A 20,331-nucleotide genomic window follows, 5' to 3' on the forward strand; every position below is an offset into this window, starting at 1 on the left:
GAGGCTTCCTTCATTTGTTTTTAGGAAGCATTTTATTTCTCATTTAGAGCTTCGGAAATGGATTTTCTTCTCTTTTTAATCACATAGAAACACAGAGATTGGATGGAAAGACAGTGGTTAGGATGAAAATCGGATAAATCCAAACATGCACAGATTATATGATTAATTTGTTTTATTTCCCTCTTTTTTGCATACTTTCTTTGCAATTTTTTGTGCCAAAGCCCTACTTTACATATGTTTTATATAAAGGCTCAAAATTTATTATCACCTGCCACACTGACAAACTGTCTCAGAAGGTAATCACTGAACCAGTATCTACAAATGATTAACTTTTGGAGTCAGCCCAACTCAAGATGGCCACCACAGCCTAGCAACCGCCCCATATAACTCAGCTCAATTTACAGATATTGAGCTCAAACTTGGTGTGGTAGTAGCTGAGAGTCGTGCATCACACATACTCTGAGCACCAACCCATCTCGCAAGATCTCACAGTTTCACTTGAGATCACGCAAAAAGTCATTCACAAAGGAAGAACTTCAGCATTTCTATGACCTCCAGATTTAAACGAAGCGGTAACTGTAAGCCTAGAAGTTATTCTGTTGTCATGGAGAAGCTCCCGCCCACACCCCTCATCTCCACCCTCTCGTGAGCAGAAATGCACCATTTCTCCCCTGCAGTGACTTACTATCCTGTCAGCCCGGGATCAATTCTCTAAGTGGAAAATAAAATGCTTTTTCGTGTCTCCTGCATTTCATGTATCACTGCATTTACATTAGGGATAAGGAAGTGGATGCTCTCCTGAGAAACTCTTCATCTCTGTGTGTCGTTGTTCATCACTCTGCGGAGCTGTCAGCTTGCATGTTCAGCAAATGAACCTACCTAGCGAACACTCCCTCTGACATTTATTTTGTCCGATTCGCCGCTTTGAGAGGTTGTGTCGTCAAGAGAATCGTTTTAAAAGCTGCAGTTTGGCTTTTTTGTTTCCCCTATATGCATGCCAATGTAAACTATGTCTGACCCTTACTTTGTAGAACCTATAACTTAATAGCACAATAAATCAGTCTGGATTAACCAAAACAATGCAAAAGCAGCCAAGTGGAGCAGATGGGGCTCAGTGCAGCGTGTGTGTGTGTGTGTGTGTGTGTGTGTGTGTGTGTGTGTGTGCGTGCGTGTGGTGTGTGACCTTGATAGAGGCAAAGAACATCCAGCATCACAGACATTCCACAAACACGCTATCTTTAAAATGTGGACTGTTTTTGTTCAAACCTAAACTGAAACTTTTATTAAAATAGCACAAACAAATGTTACTATTGTATACTGTGGTAAAATACGCTTTTTTATTAACACTGTAGAAATACTACAAGTTAAAAAGGGTTACTAACTCCTGACATCTAATGCTGACTAAACTTGTTTGAACTGGTTCAAGATGGCCGCCAGAGCCAACTGAACTTCAAAAACACAAAAATAGCTAAAACTCAATTTTACAGACAGTGAGCTTGAATTGGGTGTGGTAGTAGCTAAAAACCGATCCTCAACACGTGTTATGAGCCTGAACAAATTGCACAAGATCTTGGCTTAAAACCTTGGCATTAACTACCAGTCAACCCTGTTTGTCTGTTAGCAAAATATCTCATTAACCATTGGTGTAATTTGAATAAAACTTTCAGGAAATAATCATAGGATGGACTTCTACCATTGATTAGCTTTTGGATATACTCCAATACAAGATGGCTGCCACAGCCATCTGAACTTAGAAAACACACAAATTGCTATAATTCAGACGGTTTTACAGATATTGTGCTGAAATTCTGTGTGGTGGTAGCTAAGAGTGATTCACAACATGTACATTAATCATGACATCTCCTGATATTGCACAATATGTTATTTTCAAGGTTTGATCAAAACAGCTATAACTCTCTCGTTTCTCAGCAAAGGATGATCTTAGTCTAAAACTCTGGTATGAAAGGGAGCAGGTGACAGGCATTCTCTCTAGGAATGCTGGGCCTTTATTGAAACCGTGTCAATATTGTTAAAGTTTGCTTCTTTTTTACGGGCAAGAAAAAGAAAAGAAAATAGCGGAATTCACCTGATTGCAAGAAATATATTGAAAACAGAGAGTGTTTGACCTTTTGCTTTGGAAACTGAGATGATTCTTCAAAAACATTCTTTGCTAGTTGTTTTATTTGCTCTATTTTTTTTTTTTTTGGGGGGGGGGGGGGGGGGGGGGTTCTATAATGGGAGTAATTGCAACAGAGAAGTGTGTGCACAATCACCTGAAGATGATTTGAGATGATTCATAAACAGCTGCTCACATCTTCCTGTCTCAGATACTGGAAGGGGCGGCATCTCTGTCTGCATTTGTACGTGGAAAAAGTTGTTCCACCAAGTACGATCAGCCTTCAAATGTGCGCCTCGAGGAGTTTTACTTGTTTTAAGATTTCTGTTTACCTTGTAAGCTCTTCTCCTCTCTCCTGGCACCTGCAAAACAGCTGCCTCAGCCAAGCCTCCAAAACAAACAGGCTTGAAGGGGAAGAAAAGAGGGAATGAACCTCTCTGAAATGGGCAATGTCCCTAAAACAGGAACTTTGAAGAAATATAGATTGTGGTGGTGGTGGTNATCTGTTGAGCCAACAAGAAACTGTTTATCTTTTTATGCTCTCGTGACACAGCGATGAAGGTCTTCTCCCTCAAAGTCTGCGTCGCTGTAAAGCACGTCAAAACATATAGCTGAATTTATAAAAAAATAACACTTTGTCTCACGCTTCAGTCAATAAGTGATTTAACGCTGTGTTGAAGGTGTTTTACTGTATCCGTGTTTTATTTTTGCTCCTGTAGAATAATCGAGTGCAAGGACCTGCCTTTGATCAGCGGCCAGAACTGTGACCCCTACGCCACCGTGTCTCTCGTTGGACCTGCCAGGTAGCTCGGTTAACGCCACACTCGGACACAAAGAGAGGAAGGCACTCCTCACAGCATGCTCTTAGGATTTGCATTTTTTTTTTTAACTTATTTGTTTTTTTGACTGGCAACAAACCGATTATTTTTCCACTGTGACGTAGTCGTCTGCTCTCTGAGTACTAAACAAATCTTCTCAACTAAACTAAGATGCATAAAAATATTTTTTTTTCGAGATAGTTAAATGGTAATAACATCACCTGACTTGGTCACCTTATTTTGCTTATTCTCGGCTGCTTTTTTGCTAATTTTCAGTTCAGTATCTGACAATTTTCAAAGAAATGTTTTTTGGTTTGTTTGTTTTTTAAAACACTTTCACCTCTGAGCCATTCAAAAATAAATAAGCTCCCAAACTCAAGGGGTGAACCAGGGTTGTGTCGACACAAAACAGTTTCTCAAGGAATTAATTTTACATTAGATTTTTATCTCTTTGTTACCAGCAGCCCCTCCCAAAGAGAGAATTTGTTTTCACTGAAGTTGAATCTGTAGAAAAATACCAAAAACAATCCCACACAATAGTATTTTAGCACCGGCAAGGTGATTCCCAAAGCGTTATTAGAGTGGACCGAGGATGAGTGGGAAAAGCAGCCAGAGTTTAAAAAAAAAAAACTAGAAATAGATGTTCAGAAACCTGAATCCACTGCTCAAGACCACTTGAAAAGGTTACAAGAAATATGCGGTGGTTTAAAATGTTTGTAGTTTCTTAAGTCAAACGTTAGCAGCTTTACATGAGCTGCAGACCTGAATATTGTTGGCGAAGTTGTTCTAATTGTTGTTCTCTGGATTGCATGTTTACAGGTCGGACCAAAAGAAAACAAAAGTAAAGAAGAAAACCAGCAATCCTCAGTTTGAAGAGACCTTCTTTTTTGAGGTACAGTCCTCTTTATCAAAGGCGTAAAAAGACCACAGTGTTGATTGACCACGCTATAAATGCACAACCCCGTTACTGAGCGCTGACATGTTCGTCCTCAGGTCACACGGTCAAGCAGCTACTCTAAAAAAGATTTCAAAGTGGAGGAGGAGGACATTGAAAAGCTCGAGATCAAGTGAGTTGCATTTTATCTGCGCAGCACGCAGTCCTGCTTTCCCTCTAAAGTCGACGGAAGAGAAATCAGTTTCTCCTGCGTTGGAGGAGGACAAAGTGAATTTAGATCTGGTGTGTTCTGACTGCTGATAGAGAGCCTTGTTTTCTGGTTAAGGATATTTGGGGCTTCCATCACAGTGGACTCACTGGTAAGAGTAGGCAGATTAAAAGGTAAACTCGTGTGCATGGTTTTGAAGTTTGGACTTGAGGTGTTGATATTGCACTGGAATTGTGTTGTTTTTTTCTGCACGAAGCAGGTAAGCACCACTTAGTGACGTGTTTTGTTTTGTTTTGTTTTTTAAATCCCTCTTGCTTAAACTACAATCGGGCGGTTTATGTTTGCGTGGAGCCCACAAGGTGACCACAGCTGTATATGTCAGACGTAATGTGAACTAGCTGAACATGAAACGGTCATATATACCTGATCGGCTCAAGTCATCTGTTTCTCTTTCTGCTGCAGAGTGGATCTGTGGAACAACGAAAATCTGGCTCAGGATGTGTTTCTCGGGGAAATGAGAGTTCCTGTCAAGATCCTCAAAGATGACCACATGCACAAAGCCTGGTAGGCACTTCGCAGATTTGGAAAAATCTTTTTTCGCTCGCATTTAGGAGTGTCCGCCGCTTGAAGTGGATTATTTGCAGAAAATACAAGTGGCTTTAAACAAACACAAGCAGCAGTGGATCTTGGATCAAACCATTTTGCTCCTGACGTTGATTGTCTTTAAGCTGCAGCTTTGTTTACAGTTTTTTTTTTTCTTTTGCACTACACTGAATAATTGCTACAATATTCATACCTAAAATTCTTAAATCCATCAATTGTATGTTACTGATTTATGGTTGAGTTGTGGAGGCAGCATGTCCAGGAAGGAAACTCAGACATCCCCCTCCTCCGCGACCCTCTCCAGCTCCTCCTGAGGGGATCACAAGGCGTTCCCAGCCCAGAGAGTATACATAACCTCTCCAGGAACTTTGGGTTCTCCTCCCAGTGGGATGTACCTGGATTACCTATGTAACAGACAGGTGAGAGTTAACATTTGAACAGGTGAAGACGTGGAAGATGTCAGATGATTAAAAAAACAAGGAAGCAACATGTCAGATACACTTTGCATTTAGGACATTGTGCCTTTTATTCTCAGACAGTGGACATTTAGCTGGCAGCGGGCCACTAACAAAACTCCATGGTGCTGATTATTTACTGGACTTTTACCAAGCCTTTGGCTGCTGATAAAAACAGATGCTGTGTAATTAAATTATGTGTCTGTTTTTTAGGCATTTAATAAACTTAACAACCTTTTACACATACAAACAACCTGTAAACATAAAAACATCATTTTGGTTATTCATAGTAGTAATAGTTTTAGTCAAATTGATAGATGCCAAAGGATATTGCATGCTGCAGACTGGTTTGTTCTCATGTAGAGGTGGAAGTGATCAGTCTAGTCAGAGCAACTCATCAGATTTGATGTTTGGTGTCAGCAGACAACAAGAGACTAAAGCTTTTGTTGTTTGTTGTTGTTGTTGTGTAAGACTGTCCAGTTTAATCCAATAGAGATCCATTTAAACGAAATAGAAATTGGAATGATTTTTTAATGAACTTAAGCACAACAAAGACAACATTACTTTAAAGAGGTTTGCATTGTTTCCGTTCTCCCTGTGCACACGTGGGTTTACTCTGGGTACTCCGGTTTCCTCCCACAGACCAAAAACATGCTAGGTTAGGTTAATTGATGACTTTAAAATTGTCCCTTGGTGTGAGTGAGAGTGTGAATGGTTGTTTGTCTCGCTTGTCTATATGTGGCCCTGCGATGGACTTGCGACCTGTCCAGGGTGTCCTGGGGATAGGCACCAGCTCACATGACCCAAAATGGAGAAGCGGGTAAAAAAAAAAATGATGTAAGATTAGGCAGCTAAATGCAGCACAAACAACATGAAGAGTTTGACAATAAAGAAATATGATTCATATTTTGAGGATAAAGATGGGAAATATTCTGCAAAGGGTGAGTCAAACTCAAGCTCAGGTGATCTTAACTCAACTGCTGAAGATGGGATTTGCAAAAAGACCTGCAAACATCAACTGAAGACAGCCAAAGTAACCGATAAGTCGGTGGGTGTAATAAAGGGAAGAAGTGTTGTTGAAATCCAGGGGTTCCAAGCTTTAAAAAAGCCATTGTGTAAAACAACATATTATTTTTTTTTCTATTCATGGTTTATCTTTGTGTCCTTCATAGGCATTGTATTCCTTTTTTTTCTTTTTCACTATATAAAAATATCAGTAAAAATTTGTCACATCTTGGGAAGATTTTTTCAGCATGAACATCCAGTAGTACATGAGCTAAAGTTTGGAGATTCCTTGAAAATTTGCCTTGCAAATGTAATAAGGCTTGCTTATGGTTGGTGTTTTTGATGCTTGGCAAATTTTGTGCATTAGATCTGTCCTGCAGCTCATTTGAATGTGTCTGAATGGTTTAAAAAAGCAAATGAGGAATCTGATTTTTTTGTTATTGGTTTTTGGTTAGTTTTTTAGTTTTATTTTGGTTTTTTTTTAGAAGTTTCTATTCAAAAAGAAAAAAAAAACTTCTGTTCTAAGATGCTCTCTCTGTCCTCAGTGGAGAGAACAGTGTGAATTTTAGCTAATTTGATCAAGCAGAAAATGGTTCTTTTTAAAAATTTGCCTTGGTTTCTCTGACAGGGGAGAAAAAACAAGAAGGCCAGAAGGCATGCATGGGCAGAAAGCACAAAAAAAGCATTTCTGGCTGCAGACCTTATTCCTACTGATGATTTGACGTGATTACCCTGCAGGAGTCCTTGGCTACTGTTTAGTTTAGCATTCAAAATGTGAAGAAATTAGCACTCTGGTTGTATTTGCGTGTAACAGGCCTCATTGATCTTGCTACAAAAGTGTTCACAGGGACATTTGCTATTCAGAATCTGAATTGTCTGTTCATAATTGCTCTTCTTGAGATCTTAAAGACACCATCACTCATTAAATTACCAGTAATTGGTACCAGACTACTGATAGTTTTTTTCAAACAGGACTGCAGTTTTGTGACTTTTAAAAGTAACTGAAGGGTTTTTATGTTTTCTGGCTTAAAATTATTTAAAGTTTCATTAAAAAAAAAACAGCTCAGAGATATTCTTATTGCCCTACATCCTTAATGCAGTGAAACATTAAAACTACAGCAGTGAGCCAGTTTGAGAGCTGCCAGGTCCCTCTCTCCATATGGCTGCTTTACAAGCTGCATAAAATAAAAAATGACTTGCGCGCCCGACTGTCAACACATGGCTGGACAGAGCCAAAAAAAGGGTTTTGCAGCAGGAGTGTAAAAAATGAAACGGGTGCAGGCGGGGCCTTTAGGGGTTATACACTGACATCAGCAGGTATTCATTCTGGACCCTGTGCAGCTCACCTTTAACACCAATTATCTCACAGGTGAACGTGGGACCTGAGATGGTTGCACTTTTTTTTTTTTGATCTGAAATGACGTGGCGAAGGCTCATTGTGTGAGATGAATGATCAAGTGACTCCTGCAGAGGACAAAATGTTCAATGTCCTCCTTAAAAGTGTTAAACTTCAGTTGGAGCTCATGCTCCAGCGTCAGTTTTCTCTGTTCTGGAAAAGTTGCTTTCCTAAAGTTTGCCTCTTCTTTGGATTCTCCTCAACAACTTCATTTCAAACCTGTTCTATCAGTATGAGCATATTCCCCAGAGTCCTGTTTTTTTATTATTCTCATTCAGAAGCATTACAGTCACATGCAGTGCAGTGCTGAGATGAAAAACAAAAACTTTTCTCTTATAAATGTGAAACAAACTAGAACATCTATAGTTGTTTCAAGGAGTCTTGCTTTAAATGCGTTCAATCAGCAACTTATTGATACTATGATCATTATCCAAGAGCAGCACTTAAGATGATTTAGCCAAGTTGTAACAATAGTGGTCAGTGTTCACAATATTTTAATTCCAAATGAGAAAAAAAATGTTTATTTAATCATGTTTATAAGGTATAGTTTCCAAGTTATACCATAGTTTGGCCCATTTTACTTAAGAAGCTCATTTTGAAGCCTGTATATTTAAACAGTATGCAATGGTTTGATGTCCAGTTTCAAGAATATAATAAAGTTTAAAAAAAAAATGAATTGATTCCAGAAGTTAATTAGTTGTAGATGCATATCCAATGATTACTTTCTGCAAGTTTATTCCTCCATTTGTTCATGATATATTGTGCTAACAGAAAGACACACGTGCATACACAAAGAAAACATCATTGCCCATCTTCGACTTTTAGTAGAGGGCGATAAAGATGGTTTGTTTGGACACAAGTTTTGTTTGAAATAAAATGTTTGAAAGAAGATGTCATCTTAGAAAACCGTTCTGTCATGAGTGTTTGGTTAGGTTAAATGTTTTAAGTTTATAGTGTAACATGTGATGTAAGGTTATAGAAGAACCCTTGTGGAATGTTTCTTTTTAAACACTGAATTTTGCTTCTTATTTTGTGACTTTCTTGCAAACAGTGCAGGGAAGTGCAGCAGAAGTTGTGACAATAGCATTCTTTGAGATTAGAATTTGCACGGCTGCACAAACATTTCATGGCAATTTATCCACTTTTGTTTTGGGCCAAACTTTCGTTTCAAGCAGCCAGCTCTTCTGTCCTTGGACTACTCTGTTCAGTCGCAAACAGAACAGAAAAATACTGCAGACTCTTCCCATAAAGTGAGCAGCCGACTTCAGCCTAGGTAAAATCAATTATTCTTTATTGATTCCTCTCTAGTGCGTCACAGCCGAGAAGATGAAGACAAAAGACAAGCAGACAGGTAACGGGGGAGATGAAGGTACTAGAAAGTCCATATTTTGTTCATTATGTTTGGTCAGCAGTTTTATTCAGTACCATTATATTCTGAAGTTTGTGAAACACTGAGCAGCTTTAAAGAAAATCACTAAGAACACTTTAAGAGGGGAACAGTAGCTCACAGGACCTTTGGTGCTGCTGCCAACAAGCTAAGAGCTGCAACTTTGGGCCAACTTGCTCCATCAAGGCTGCACTTTTCAAACGTTCTCCGTTCAGACGGTGCTGAGATTAATTCGGCTGTTCATGCTGTCGCTCCAGGGAGACCCGACGTTACGCAGCATCAGCTGAACAGCTTTCTCTACATGCTGTGAGGAGGGGTTTGATTCCACTAGCGCACCTTACCAACTTTCTTCAAAAACAAAAACCTAAAACTGTACACCGAGCAAAACCCATTTATTAAATAAAACTAAAAAGCTTAAAGCTGAACAGAGAAGCAAACATCCTCCTCTCTTTTCATTGCCCTTTTTAAAAGCCTCCGCCTGATTAAAGCAACGAGGATCTTTAATGGTTGCATCTTGTTGACCTCTGGCGAGCTTTAGTGTCCAAAGCCAATACCCATCAGCCTCTTCTCTCTCCCTACTGGCTCCAGGGAGATCAATAATGAGATGAGATAAAAGGCAATGAGCAACTATTGTAGATTATGTGCAGCTATTATAGACAATCCAAGATAAAAGGTGTGGATGAGGCAGCGCTGTAGACACGAAGGCTGCTTAATCTTTTTTCAAGGAGATAAAATGTGAAACATGAAAATCTTAACTATAGCATACCGTAGAAACATTAATAAATAGTTATTGATAACAAATGGGCTTTTTATCAGTATCTTTGTGAACAAGCCTTGAAGAAGCAATGCAGAGGAGCTTGAGCAGTCTGTTAAATGATTTAAGAGTACTATATGTGCCAGGTAGGTAAGATTCTGCTGCTCCTTTCTGTATTTATTATTGTGTGTGACTACAACAGCACCAAAGATAGACCAAAGCACATCACAGGGGGGCAGCATGAAGCCCTACCTGCTGTGAAACACTTCGGAACCTTCTGAAACAGAAATGAAACAGCTTAAAAGGCAACTCAAACACACAAAAAATAAATAAAATAACGCTTTAAAAGAATTTCTCACTCTTTCGGGCTTGAATGCTCAAAGGTGAAGATTTTAAATTTTGTCCAAATCAACACTGCTAAAAATTAGGTTTAAAATGGGATTTGGTTCGTGCTGTTTTGGTGTCTCATTCACACAACGAGGAATGCAGTCAATCCCTGCTGCTGCATTCACCCCATTACACACCACATTAGAGCAGCTCTAAACAAATTCATCATCATGCTACTTCATATTCTATTACCTGAACAGCTCTCTCATGATGTAAGTTATGGTATCATTTGGTGGCTGTCCTTTTTCAGTGCATTTAAACATGCAGATTTAGTGACAATTAATAGGCAACATCATGCCAGCTTTGTTCACTTTTTATGTACAACCTAAGATAATTACCTGAGGAGTTTGATGGACAAAACAAACTTTATAGGACACAAGCAAAGCCATAAAAAGAGAGAAATTTTAATTAGCATTTATCATTTGGCCAGAAACACAGCTCAAAAGTAAAACCAAGTAATAAAAACCTCAATTATCAGCCAAGAGCAAACTTTTCCTTTTGAATATGTGTGCCAAATTCCTTTTTACTTTTCTCTAAATATTTTTAGTATTCATTATTTTAATGACTTACTGCATTTAGTTAGAAAGAAACTAAATTGAGTCTGGCTCAGTGGGAAACATAATTTTAACCTAAAAAACAACTAATATAACTTACAATCTTTCAGCCGGTTCAAATTAATCAGCAACCAACCAAAAAATACATTTTTTCAGGCTTTTACTCTTTTATATTTGCTGCCTTGGTTTGATGAAAATATCCCCCCATTGGTAAAATCCAATTAACAGTTAGAGGATCATTTTCTACAGTGTGTGGGTGACTGTTTTTTTCCTGTCTGCTTAAACCTTCAAATCTAAGAGTCTAATATTATTCCAAACCTCCTTTTTCTATGTCATTACCCCCAAATATAGACTATCACTATCGGAAACAAAGCAGGATTTGACTCCAGCTATTTATTTATCACAATGCGGCTGCAGGCTGTGAACTCATCATTTCAAGGGAGCGCAGCAGGTCACTGATATGAGCAAAAACATTATCGCTCTGCCTCTGCTTTTCAACAGTGCGATGCTTAAATGTTGAGCCTTTCTTTGAGGAATGTAAACAATATAATATTTATTTTATGTTAATAGTAAGTACCTAATAATTTACAGTCCTACAAGTCATTTCTCTGCAGTGAGTTCTTTCAGTGCACTTTTCTAATGACACTTTATTTTTAAAATTCAAAATTCAAATCTTTGTTTATAATAACATATCAGAACCACCATTTTAATAATCATTTTCAGGCTGCTTCTTATATTCACAGTGCAACTTTAGAAATTTGCCATAAGTAAAATCAAAAGAGCCTCCTTTTCCTCTTGAAACAGTTTTGCAACAGGTTACTGATTTAAGCAGCAGAACCTGACAAATACTAATGCAGCTGCGGCTCCCAGAAATCCCAGTTCGTTTTCCTCACTGAATAACCTGAAAGGAGAAGAAAAATGAGAGTTAGTCTGCAACGAAAAAATATTGGAGCAGATTACTTTGTTTGCGGGGTGTATGTGTGAGACCTGATGAGAGAGTGTGATTGATGTTATTAATCTTCGACAAACAGAATGAGGGATGTATTTATTAGCAGAGGTGTTGTGTTTCAGTAGGTGGTCTAGTGATTATACAGACCTCCGAATGACTGGGAGCTGGAGCTGATCTGTTATATAATTGTCAGCACCCCCCCAACACACAAGGTTCTTCAAAGAGACTTTCTACTTCTTTCTATCTAGTGGTTTAAAATAAAAAAATAGAATTTTAGAAGCAGAGGGAATTTACAATACAAACGTTGATCGTTCAAATCCAACCTTATCTCATGTTGCTGTCGTTAGTTTTACATCAGTTGTCAAATAAGACTGTTTCACAGTTCTGTTCTATGCTTTTTATTAGATTCCTTTATATGAACAAGGTGAAAGTAGTCCTTTGACAGTATATATTAAAAACAAAATCCAGAACAAGATTACTCTTGACTGTTTTATTGCAGCTGTTTGCTGCCACCATGTGGTACTAATGCTGAACTACATCTAGGTTGGTCTGTGGCATCCTATTAGTGACTAATGAGGGAGTTTTGAGCCACAGCAAAATTGAGGTTGTCATTTCAAGAAGGTTTAAATGACCTTTTTTGCTGCACAGTCTCCATCCCAAGCGTCAGAATACTTTGCATCACATCTGAAACATGTGTTCTAGGGGATTGTGAAAAAAAACAGGTGGCTTTTCCTCATCCATCTCACATATTGTGTGATCACATCTGCTAATAGACGTGCTAGAGAAATCTGTGTCAGCTGCTTCAACACAGACAGATTTTTATTTTCCCCCATGAGCAGCCCATAAAAGCATGCAATAAGCCTTCTGAAGTTCACTTTTCTGAGAACATTGAGCTATTGTTAGTGTCACACTTCAAATGACAGAGCTCCGTGTTAGCAGCCAGAGAATGCAGTGACACATAAATGAAGCATAAGAATATTTAGGGTAGCAATTTCAGCTATTTGTGCACAAAGCACAAAGTTTCATTATTTAATCAACAGTTCTCACACACCAATTTTTTTCATTTGTCTTTTTTATTTGCATTGGTTTTTTGGGTTGTTTTTTGTTGTTGTTGCTTGTAATTTATTTTACTTTATAGTCTTTCACTGGAGATTTCATAGACATGTCCCATGGATTAATTTAAACATTATGGGATGCAGTTCATGTGGAGCACCTGTTGTTGTTCCCTCAGCCTCCCTGCCTTTTCAGTTTTCCTTTTTTTTAATTCATCACCAGCTAAGCTCCTCGCCATCCTTGGTTGTGAAACATGATAGTTAGTTACAGACATGGAACATCAAAAATGGAAACAATATCAGTTTATTCATCTTTTGTTGCGTGTCTGAAGGTCTCATAACAAAATCAAATATTAAAAAAATAAACACGGGTCTTCACTAATCCAAAGCTTTAAGTGCTTTGCACTGAAAATAACCTGTTAGCTAAATGTCAAACATCCTCCAAATAAATGTTCTGTATTTTTGAATTGTTAGAAATAAAGAATATTTTCCAGCTCTTCGATGATCATCTTCTACAACAGCAGCGTCTCACTGTGCTCCACCGCCTGTATCGAACATCTTCTTGCGGCCCTCCATGCCCGACATGGCCTCCACATTCTTACGCCAGTCGCCCACTTCAGAGGTGAGAACCTGAAAGATGGAAAAAAAATGTGGATTTTTGCACAGATCTAAATGACCAGACTGACAGATGATACACATATGAGTTCCTGGATCTGGTACCTTGTCCTGTTTGACATCCTCCTTCTTCACAGATTTAAGATTGGCCCTCAGATCCATCGAGCCCTTGTGTTTGGAGCCCAGAAGAGCTCTCATCATCTCATCTGCAGATACCCTCACCTTCCTCAGCGCAGGCTTTTTGAACTTCCCTCCAAGGTCTTGTACTTTCAACTTCAGCTCATGAATCTAAAGCAACCCAATTCAAAATAAGTCAAAGTTCTGCCATTGTATTACATTTTCAAACTAATAAAGGTTTTTCTGAAACTGTGGTTTCCTGTTTTTAGGTGTGGTGGTTCTAATTGATCGAAACTTTAATCCAACTCAATAAAATGTTTATTTTTTTAGATTTCAGAAGGATTATTTCAAACATGTAGGATGTGCTTAAATGAGACTTACATCTTTGTTGTGCTTGATCACCTTATGCTCACAGTCATACCTCTCCTCATCCACTATGTCAATTTTCTCATGAAGTTGTTTGCACAGTTTCTAAAGAGACACATTTTAAACCGTTAATCCTGTGAATGTCATTTCTGTTGTTTAAAAAATAAACATCCAAAAGAACCCTTACTTGTAGCTCATCCAGTGACAAACCAGACAGCTGCAGTGGGGGCAGCTTTTCCCCCAGATAGCGCCTTTTCTCCTCCTCCCGCTCCTGCCTCTCCTTGTCCAGATCCTCACAAGCTCGTTGGAGGAGCAACATCTGATTAGAAGCAACAGTTTTCAGTCAGATATAGTTAGTTTGGATCATTTTAAGGTCCCCAGCTGAAGAGAATAATAAAATATAGTAACTTACTTTTAGGGAGAGCTTGCGGGAAGCCGAAATTTTGGACTTCGGCTGTGGAAAACAGTTATTGTCAATGTAATTGCAGAACATGACAGAATAATATTAATTTAGATTGGTTATTTCTTTGTTGTAACAATGCCTCTGGCCAATAAATCTTATACCATTGGAAACCCTGTTTCTTTCCTCTTAAATGGTGCCACATTTGTGAGGTAAAATACATTTGTGGGTTGAGCAACAGAGCTGAGTCCGTGGGTTGTGCTCATAAAAAACTTCCTATATCTCTGTCAATGCCATATAGATTATTCTGCTATTTACTCCTGTTTGGTGTTGTTTATTAGATTGGATGATTGAAGTCTGAAAAAACAGAACATATTGTCAATTTAACAATTTATTAATTTAACAGGGGCCTCTGTAGCATCTGAAAGAACCATATACAGCCACAACAGCCAGGCACTTCCTCCTCATGCTGCTCACCAGCTTGGTCCCACACGATCCTTAACCCAACTTCAGTTCTGCTGCTCTACCCACAAATGCATTTTCCTAAGAAATGTGATGACATTTAAGGGGAAATGAACAGGCTCTCCATGGTATAAGATTTACTGCCATGTAAATGGCACAAAGAAATAATCAACCAGACATATTTTCTTTCTTTTCGTGCTAATTATATTTCAAAAATTAGAAATTGAAAAGTTATTCAGATTATTTTGACGTTGAAGTATTAAAAAAAAAACATTAAAACCCCACGTGAACAAACAAAAGTACTGTTTTCATTTGAACCAAACAATATTGACTTCAAAACTATTTTGATGTTTTTAAAATAAAAATCACTCCTATATCTCCTTGGTCAGTTAAAGCATGACCCCAAAAGTTGCTTTTCGTTGAGTAAAAATGTATAAAATAAACGAAGTGGCCAGCTTGTCGCGACTACCAGCAGCCACATATAAAAAGATATTGCTTTATTAATAGGATGAAGTCAAGTGGAAAGCTCTCAACAATGCTGATAGCAGTTCTGAAAGATACCACAGCCACATTATTGCGATGTCTGTAAGGACAATGTGTCCTCTGTCCCTGCATGAGAGATTAACACAGTGAAACATGGCGGGCTCACCTTATCCCCCTTGGGATTCATGGCTCTGTGTCTGTGGAGCTCCTGAAATAGCAAACGGGGACATTTGAGACCACTATGGGAAAACACTTATAGAAAATATGAAAATGTATGAATAAAATAAATTGTATTACCTTACTCAACCAGAAATGACAAAATCAAACACCTGAGGGAAGCAGGAATGCATAATAATGATATTTTAGAATAACATTTCAATGATCCACATTGTCATCTGACCCATTGAGCACAAACATTGTTTGACAGGACAAGCAAGGACAAGACAAGAATAATTGTCTCTAGTATATTGAGCTTTGCCAAAGTCTTTGATGCAGCTGAAGTCATCAAAATCATTCGAAACAGACAGATGAAACAATATACAAACAGATTTAGGTGATCAGATCCTCTCAGAAGGTTGATAAGAAGTAATAAACACACTGAAATGTATATGTTAAACAATAAATACAGATAATAATAGAAGTTCTTTTTGATAATTTGATCTAAAACATTGTGAGATACAAAAATCTGTAGGAGTAGTTCACCATCTACCAAAACCAGGACACAAAGAGACTCCTTTTAAAATTTAAACACTGCACTGAACGCTGGAAGTCTAAGCGTGAAAAAACTACTTTTAAAAGTACCGCAAGGCAATTTTACCTGAGAATGGATGTCTGCAGAGGCATAAAGAGTGAACAGCAGCTGCCGCAGACAATGGATGGCTTTTTATTTGAGGGGAGTGGTGAGTGGACAGCAGATATATCACGTCTGGTCTCAAGAATGTGCTGGCGGGAGACCAGATATGGAATCCCACCTCCTTGAAACTGTGACAGCACCAGGGTGGCGTATAATTATTCTGCATGGGCATTACGTTAATGGTATTGTGTAGATTTTGTCCGTTGGTGCAAAAAAAATAAAAAATAGATTCCCTCTCAAAGTATATAAACATATATGCTAAAATAACTATCAGGAATATTAATACTATGTTTCTATTAGCGGAAAAAAGCTATTAGTTAACATAACTAGACCAAATCAACTTAGCTTAGTTTAGCTTCAACTGGAAGAAGAAAAGAGTCTTCTGCAGCAAGCAGAATTATTCATTTACATTCATATACTGAAGCTAAAGAGGGACAGTTGTCTATGTCATAAATACACAGTAGATGAGCACAATGCACAACTAAAGACTTCATGAATGGCAACAGCTCCCAATCATGTTCTAAGAATAGTTAAGGCCCCCCTTTTCCTATTATAACTGGCTTTCAACTGATAGCAATGTCAGCAGCTCACTTGAGACTGACATAAATCATTCATTTCACTTACATGTGTATTTTTTATGATTTTTGTTAAATTAGTCAAGTATGACGACGCCTAATCAAAAGCAAAGTGTGCATCTGTAACTGACTGTCATTACAAACACTGAATTACAGGGAATTTGGTCAAAATCCCATCATAAATCACATTTATGTCTTGGAAAAATGCTGGTTATACCCTAAGAAATTAAACGTTTAATTTCCATAAACTTATTATGCCATCTGGTTTCAGTAAGCTTGGTTGTTTAAATGCTGAAAGTAATAATTATCTGACGCTTTGGCTTTCTTCAAATAGTTAATGGATGGCAGTGGATTCAAAAGATTGGTGAGTCTCCTTCAGGTACACAGAGGAAAATAGCTCAAAGTTTGTTAAAAATGATGCCCTCCGGCCTCAAAGGGAATGCGCTGGTGCAGGTACGGAAAGCACTTTGGGACAGTCTTTATTCAGTAAAAGCAAAGTGATGGAGTATTAAGTATTTAGTTACCTGAAAATCTCATATTATTCCTTTAATGCAGCAAAGCTGGCTTATTTTGACAGTTAAAAATGAAGAGTTCAAGATAAAACAATTGTGCCATTTGTGCCAAAGTACTGACAGTGTTATAAAAATATATTTAAAACTCAGGTATTTGATGTGAGTATGTTGTTCAGGTAAGTAAAAGTATACAACCAACCCACTAGAGCATTACATCTGCAGAAAGTACTCTAACCAAGTTTTGTTGCCTAATTAACTTTAACTCCAGTTTGTAAAGCAAAAGTTACAAAACTTAAACCTCAGACTTGAGGATGAATGTCCTAAAGTTCAAATATGGATTTATCCAGACTTCTCTAACTGCTTTTACAAACACATCTATTATTCGCAGCTAACATTAAACATGACACTGAGACTTTTACTGATTATGAATGGGTGGGTTCATTATTTATGTTATGTTGTCAGGAGCGAAGTCTCCTAAAATGATTTAGGAGGTAATAACTCTGAAGTGGAATTAGAGCTGCAGTGTGATTCAGGGCCCAATGAAGTACACTCGGAGGTTTTGATGCTGTAGTCTCTTTGGTCTTTGAGCCCTTTTTCTATTTTCGTGTGCTTTCAACAGTTCCTTGTCATGATGTTATAAAGACTTCAGAGCATTAGTGTTAATCTTGACCTGAGCTCTGACACTTCTTGCAAATTGCTTCACCCACCATGCATCAAATTTCTAATCTTTCCAGCGGCTTACGCTAGAAGAAAGCTGAAGCAAGTGCTAAGATGTTTTTGATAAACCAAGCATTAGCTCCAGGACTGTCTTAACTGGGAACCTCTGCTCTCCGGAGTTGCAAAGGCTTTTCTGAGATTAGAAAAACATAAATGCTGAAGTGACAGGTCATGTCAGGCTTTCTTGTGATCAGTTTGGGTAAAAAAAACAACAACAACTTGTCTTTGTGTTTTGAAAAACCATAACGAGGTTTTAACATCCCTTCTTCTACTTGTTATTTTTATTCAGTTTTACAGACAGCTAAGATGTTATGATTTAGTTAAATTTCCCCATTTTTTATTTATTTATTTTTTTTTTTGCATTATGTCCTTTAGCCATGGCCGGAAACTTTTAATCAACTCCACTTCTTTTAGAAGGAAATGGATGGGAGCGACAAACATATTACTGCAAAGAGAAATAAAAACAAATAAAGGCTAGATGCAGAAAACAACAAATGTTCTGTCTTTTTAAAGATCCTAAACAGGTGGGAGTGCTATTCTTGATGCAACCCAACTCCCTTTCTGTTGCTACACAGACAGAGACCTAAAGAAAAAAAAGATAGGGAGGTTTTATTATTGTTGGTCTGCTTGTAGTGCATCTTTATCAACTGCTGCTTTAAATGACATTTGGAGATGAGAATAAAAGAACGCATGTACTTTTTAAACCTAAACGTAACCAAGTGACAGTGAAGTTGAAAACTAATATTACTTTGGAAAACAAAACTGGTCAAAACTTGAATTGTTTTCATGTTACTTTTAATCATTCTGTGTCTTGATTTGAGTCTTTTTTGTGGTTGTTGTTGTTGTTGCTGATTGGCTCATCAACACACCTGCTTTGTATTGACTCGGTAACGCCCCCACTTGTCCCAGTTATGATATTAACATTTGGTTCATATTTAGTTCAGTGTTTTGTTCTAGTTATGGGTTTAGAAACTATTTTTTAGCAGGACTTTCGGTTCAATGCAGTAGTTTTCCTTAATCTAGTAGAGTTAATGCTGATTCAGCTTTCACACTATTGTTTTCTTATTGTTAGTGGGGTTTTTTTTTTGTATTTTTGCAGTCTTTGTGCTATTTTAGTCATTCATATATAATCATATATATCTCAAAACATCCAGCTCATTCAGGAGATGGCTGCTATGTCTCATGTTTTTCTTTTTATCTTTTATATTTTTAAAAAATATTAAAATAATTTACAAATATTTTCCCCATAGAAAGTCACTGAGATCTCCTCAGTTCCTTCAAAAATGTTGTTCTTTCTCAAATTATACTTCTAGCTAGTCTTTTGAGACTTTTAGCTAGTGTTCTGCTTCTTATAGATTTAACAACTCAACTTCAGTTCCTTCGAGAAATTTCAGCCAAGTCCTTTAACACTCAGCATTAAAACTACATTTTCACAAAGAATGCAATTTGTTGGGTCTCTGTTCTCATCTTCCTTGTATCCTACATTATTAGCAAGGATTTGTTTCAGATTATAGTGCTTTTCTTTTGGATGGAGAAAAAATAACCACTGCACTTCAGGGCATTTTAAACTTTTTTTTTTTTTCCTGATGTCTCAAGAATGTTTTGTTCTTCCTCCAAAGCCAATTCTTCTGTGTGGTTTTACAATGCACTTTGTGCTCCTTTATAAATCACTGTCCAGATTAGGATTTCACATGTATTCTTTTTGCAGAATAAACCGGATTTAGAGCACCTTTTAAACAAAACACTAAACACTACTACTTAATTACCATATCTGGAAACTTTGTTTACAGGTGTTATATCTTCAATTAGTGGTAAAGTTTGCTGCACTGCAGGTACTTTGTTACTATCTCACCTCTTCTCTGCTGCCTGCCTCTCTCCTCACACAGTTTGGATCTCATATAGACCTACATAGAGACACCTTTGTTTGCATAGTGGGCACAAAGAACAGCTGACACATGACTTCAGCCAAGCAGCCTGCTGTGGTGTCCCTGTTACCAACCTTGACTCTGCCCTTCGATAATCCCAGCAGGGTTCAGCAGTTGCCCTCACTTTGAGACATATTTAACCAAATTTAATACAGCATAGCTTTTTTTTGTCCCTCGCTCATAATAACTTTTCTCACTTTATATTGTTATATTCATATGTGGTTTGATTTGCCTCGAGTGCCCTTAGAAGCAAGTGAAAGACAACACTGAAGGCATCAAATTCTCTCCATGTCAGATACATTCAGGGAGAAAGCACAGCTGGCATTGAAAGATTCAGATTACTAAGAACACACTCACACAGATTTTTCTTATATGAATAAAGCAGCTAATTAAAAAGTGGACTCTGGCTTTATCTGCAGAAGGTCAATACAAACTTGCTTTAAACAGAAGGCTTTCATGTTTACAACAAAACTCATCAGATAAATAAATATCTATGTATTTATTAACTGGGGTTGTGGAGTAGTGTGACTGTTGGAGAACTTCTTATTGCATCAAAGCAATTGTTAACCAGACAAAGGCATCTGTGAGAAAACATGAAGTACAGGGAGATGATAAAAGCAGGGAGTTAAAGTGAATTGTGTGATGTTTCCAACATCTTCTTGTTTTTCACTGTTGTAGATAAGGTCCAGCAGAGGGAGGCAACATCTCACATTATGGGGCCCAAGCA

The 20,331-nt window shown here is 37.8% G+C and overlaps 2 protein-coding genes across 2 annotated transcripts; one reads left to right on the forward strand and one right to left on the reverse strand.

Annotated features, from left to right (window-relative positions):
- Positions 1-604: 604 nt before the first annotated feature.
- Positions 605-4,624, forward strand: LOC108235055 (ras GTPase-activating protein 2-like). Its single transcript, XM_037981374.1, has 5 exons — positions 605-645; positions 2,797-2,919; positions 3,754-3,826; positions 3,928-4,001; positions 4,500-4,624. Exons 1-5 carry the CDS (start codon positions 605-607, stop codon positions 4,603-4,605), a joined length of 417 nt encoding a protein of 138 aa, XP_037837302.1. The 3' UTR covers positions 4,606-4,624.
- An 8,240-nt stretch (positions 4,625-12,864) lies between these two features.
- On the reverse strand, positions 12,865-15,925 carry LOC108235026 (troponin I, slow skeletal muscle-like). Its single transcript, XM_017414729.3, has 8 exons — positions 15,840-15,925; positions 15,320-15,351; positions 15,189-15,230; positions 14,090-14,131; positions 13,865-13,996; positions 13,693-13,782; positions 13,300-13,482; positions 12,865-13,209 (listed from the first exon to the last, which is right to left on the reverse strand). The coding sequence occupies exons 3-8, from the start codon at positions 15,207-15,209 to the stop codon at positions 13,108-13,110; spliced, it is 570 nt and encodes a 189-aa protein (XP_017270218.1). The 5' UTR covers positions 15,210-15,230; positions 15,320-15,351; positions 15,840-15,925; the 3' UTR covers positions 12,865-13,107.
- Between the last annotated feature and the right edge of the window lie 4,406 nt (positions 15,926-20,331).

This window comes from Kryptolebias marmoratus, linkage group LG18, assembly GCF_001649575.2.
Source record: "Kryptolebias marmoratus isolate JLee-2015 linkage group LG18, ASM164957v2, whole genome shotgun sequence".
In the NCBI taxonomy this organism is placed as follows: Eukaryota; Metazoa; Chordata; class Actinopteri; order Cyprinodontiformes; family Rivulidae; genus Kryptolebias; species Kryptolebias marmoratus.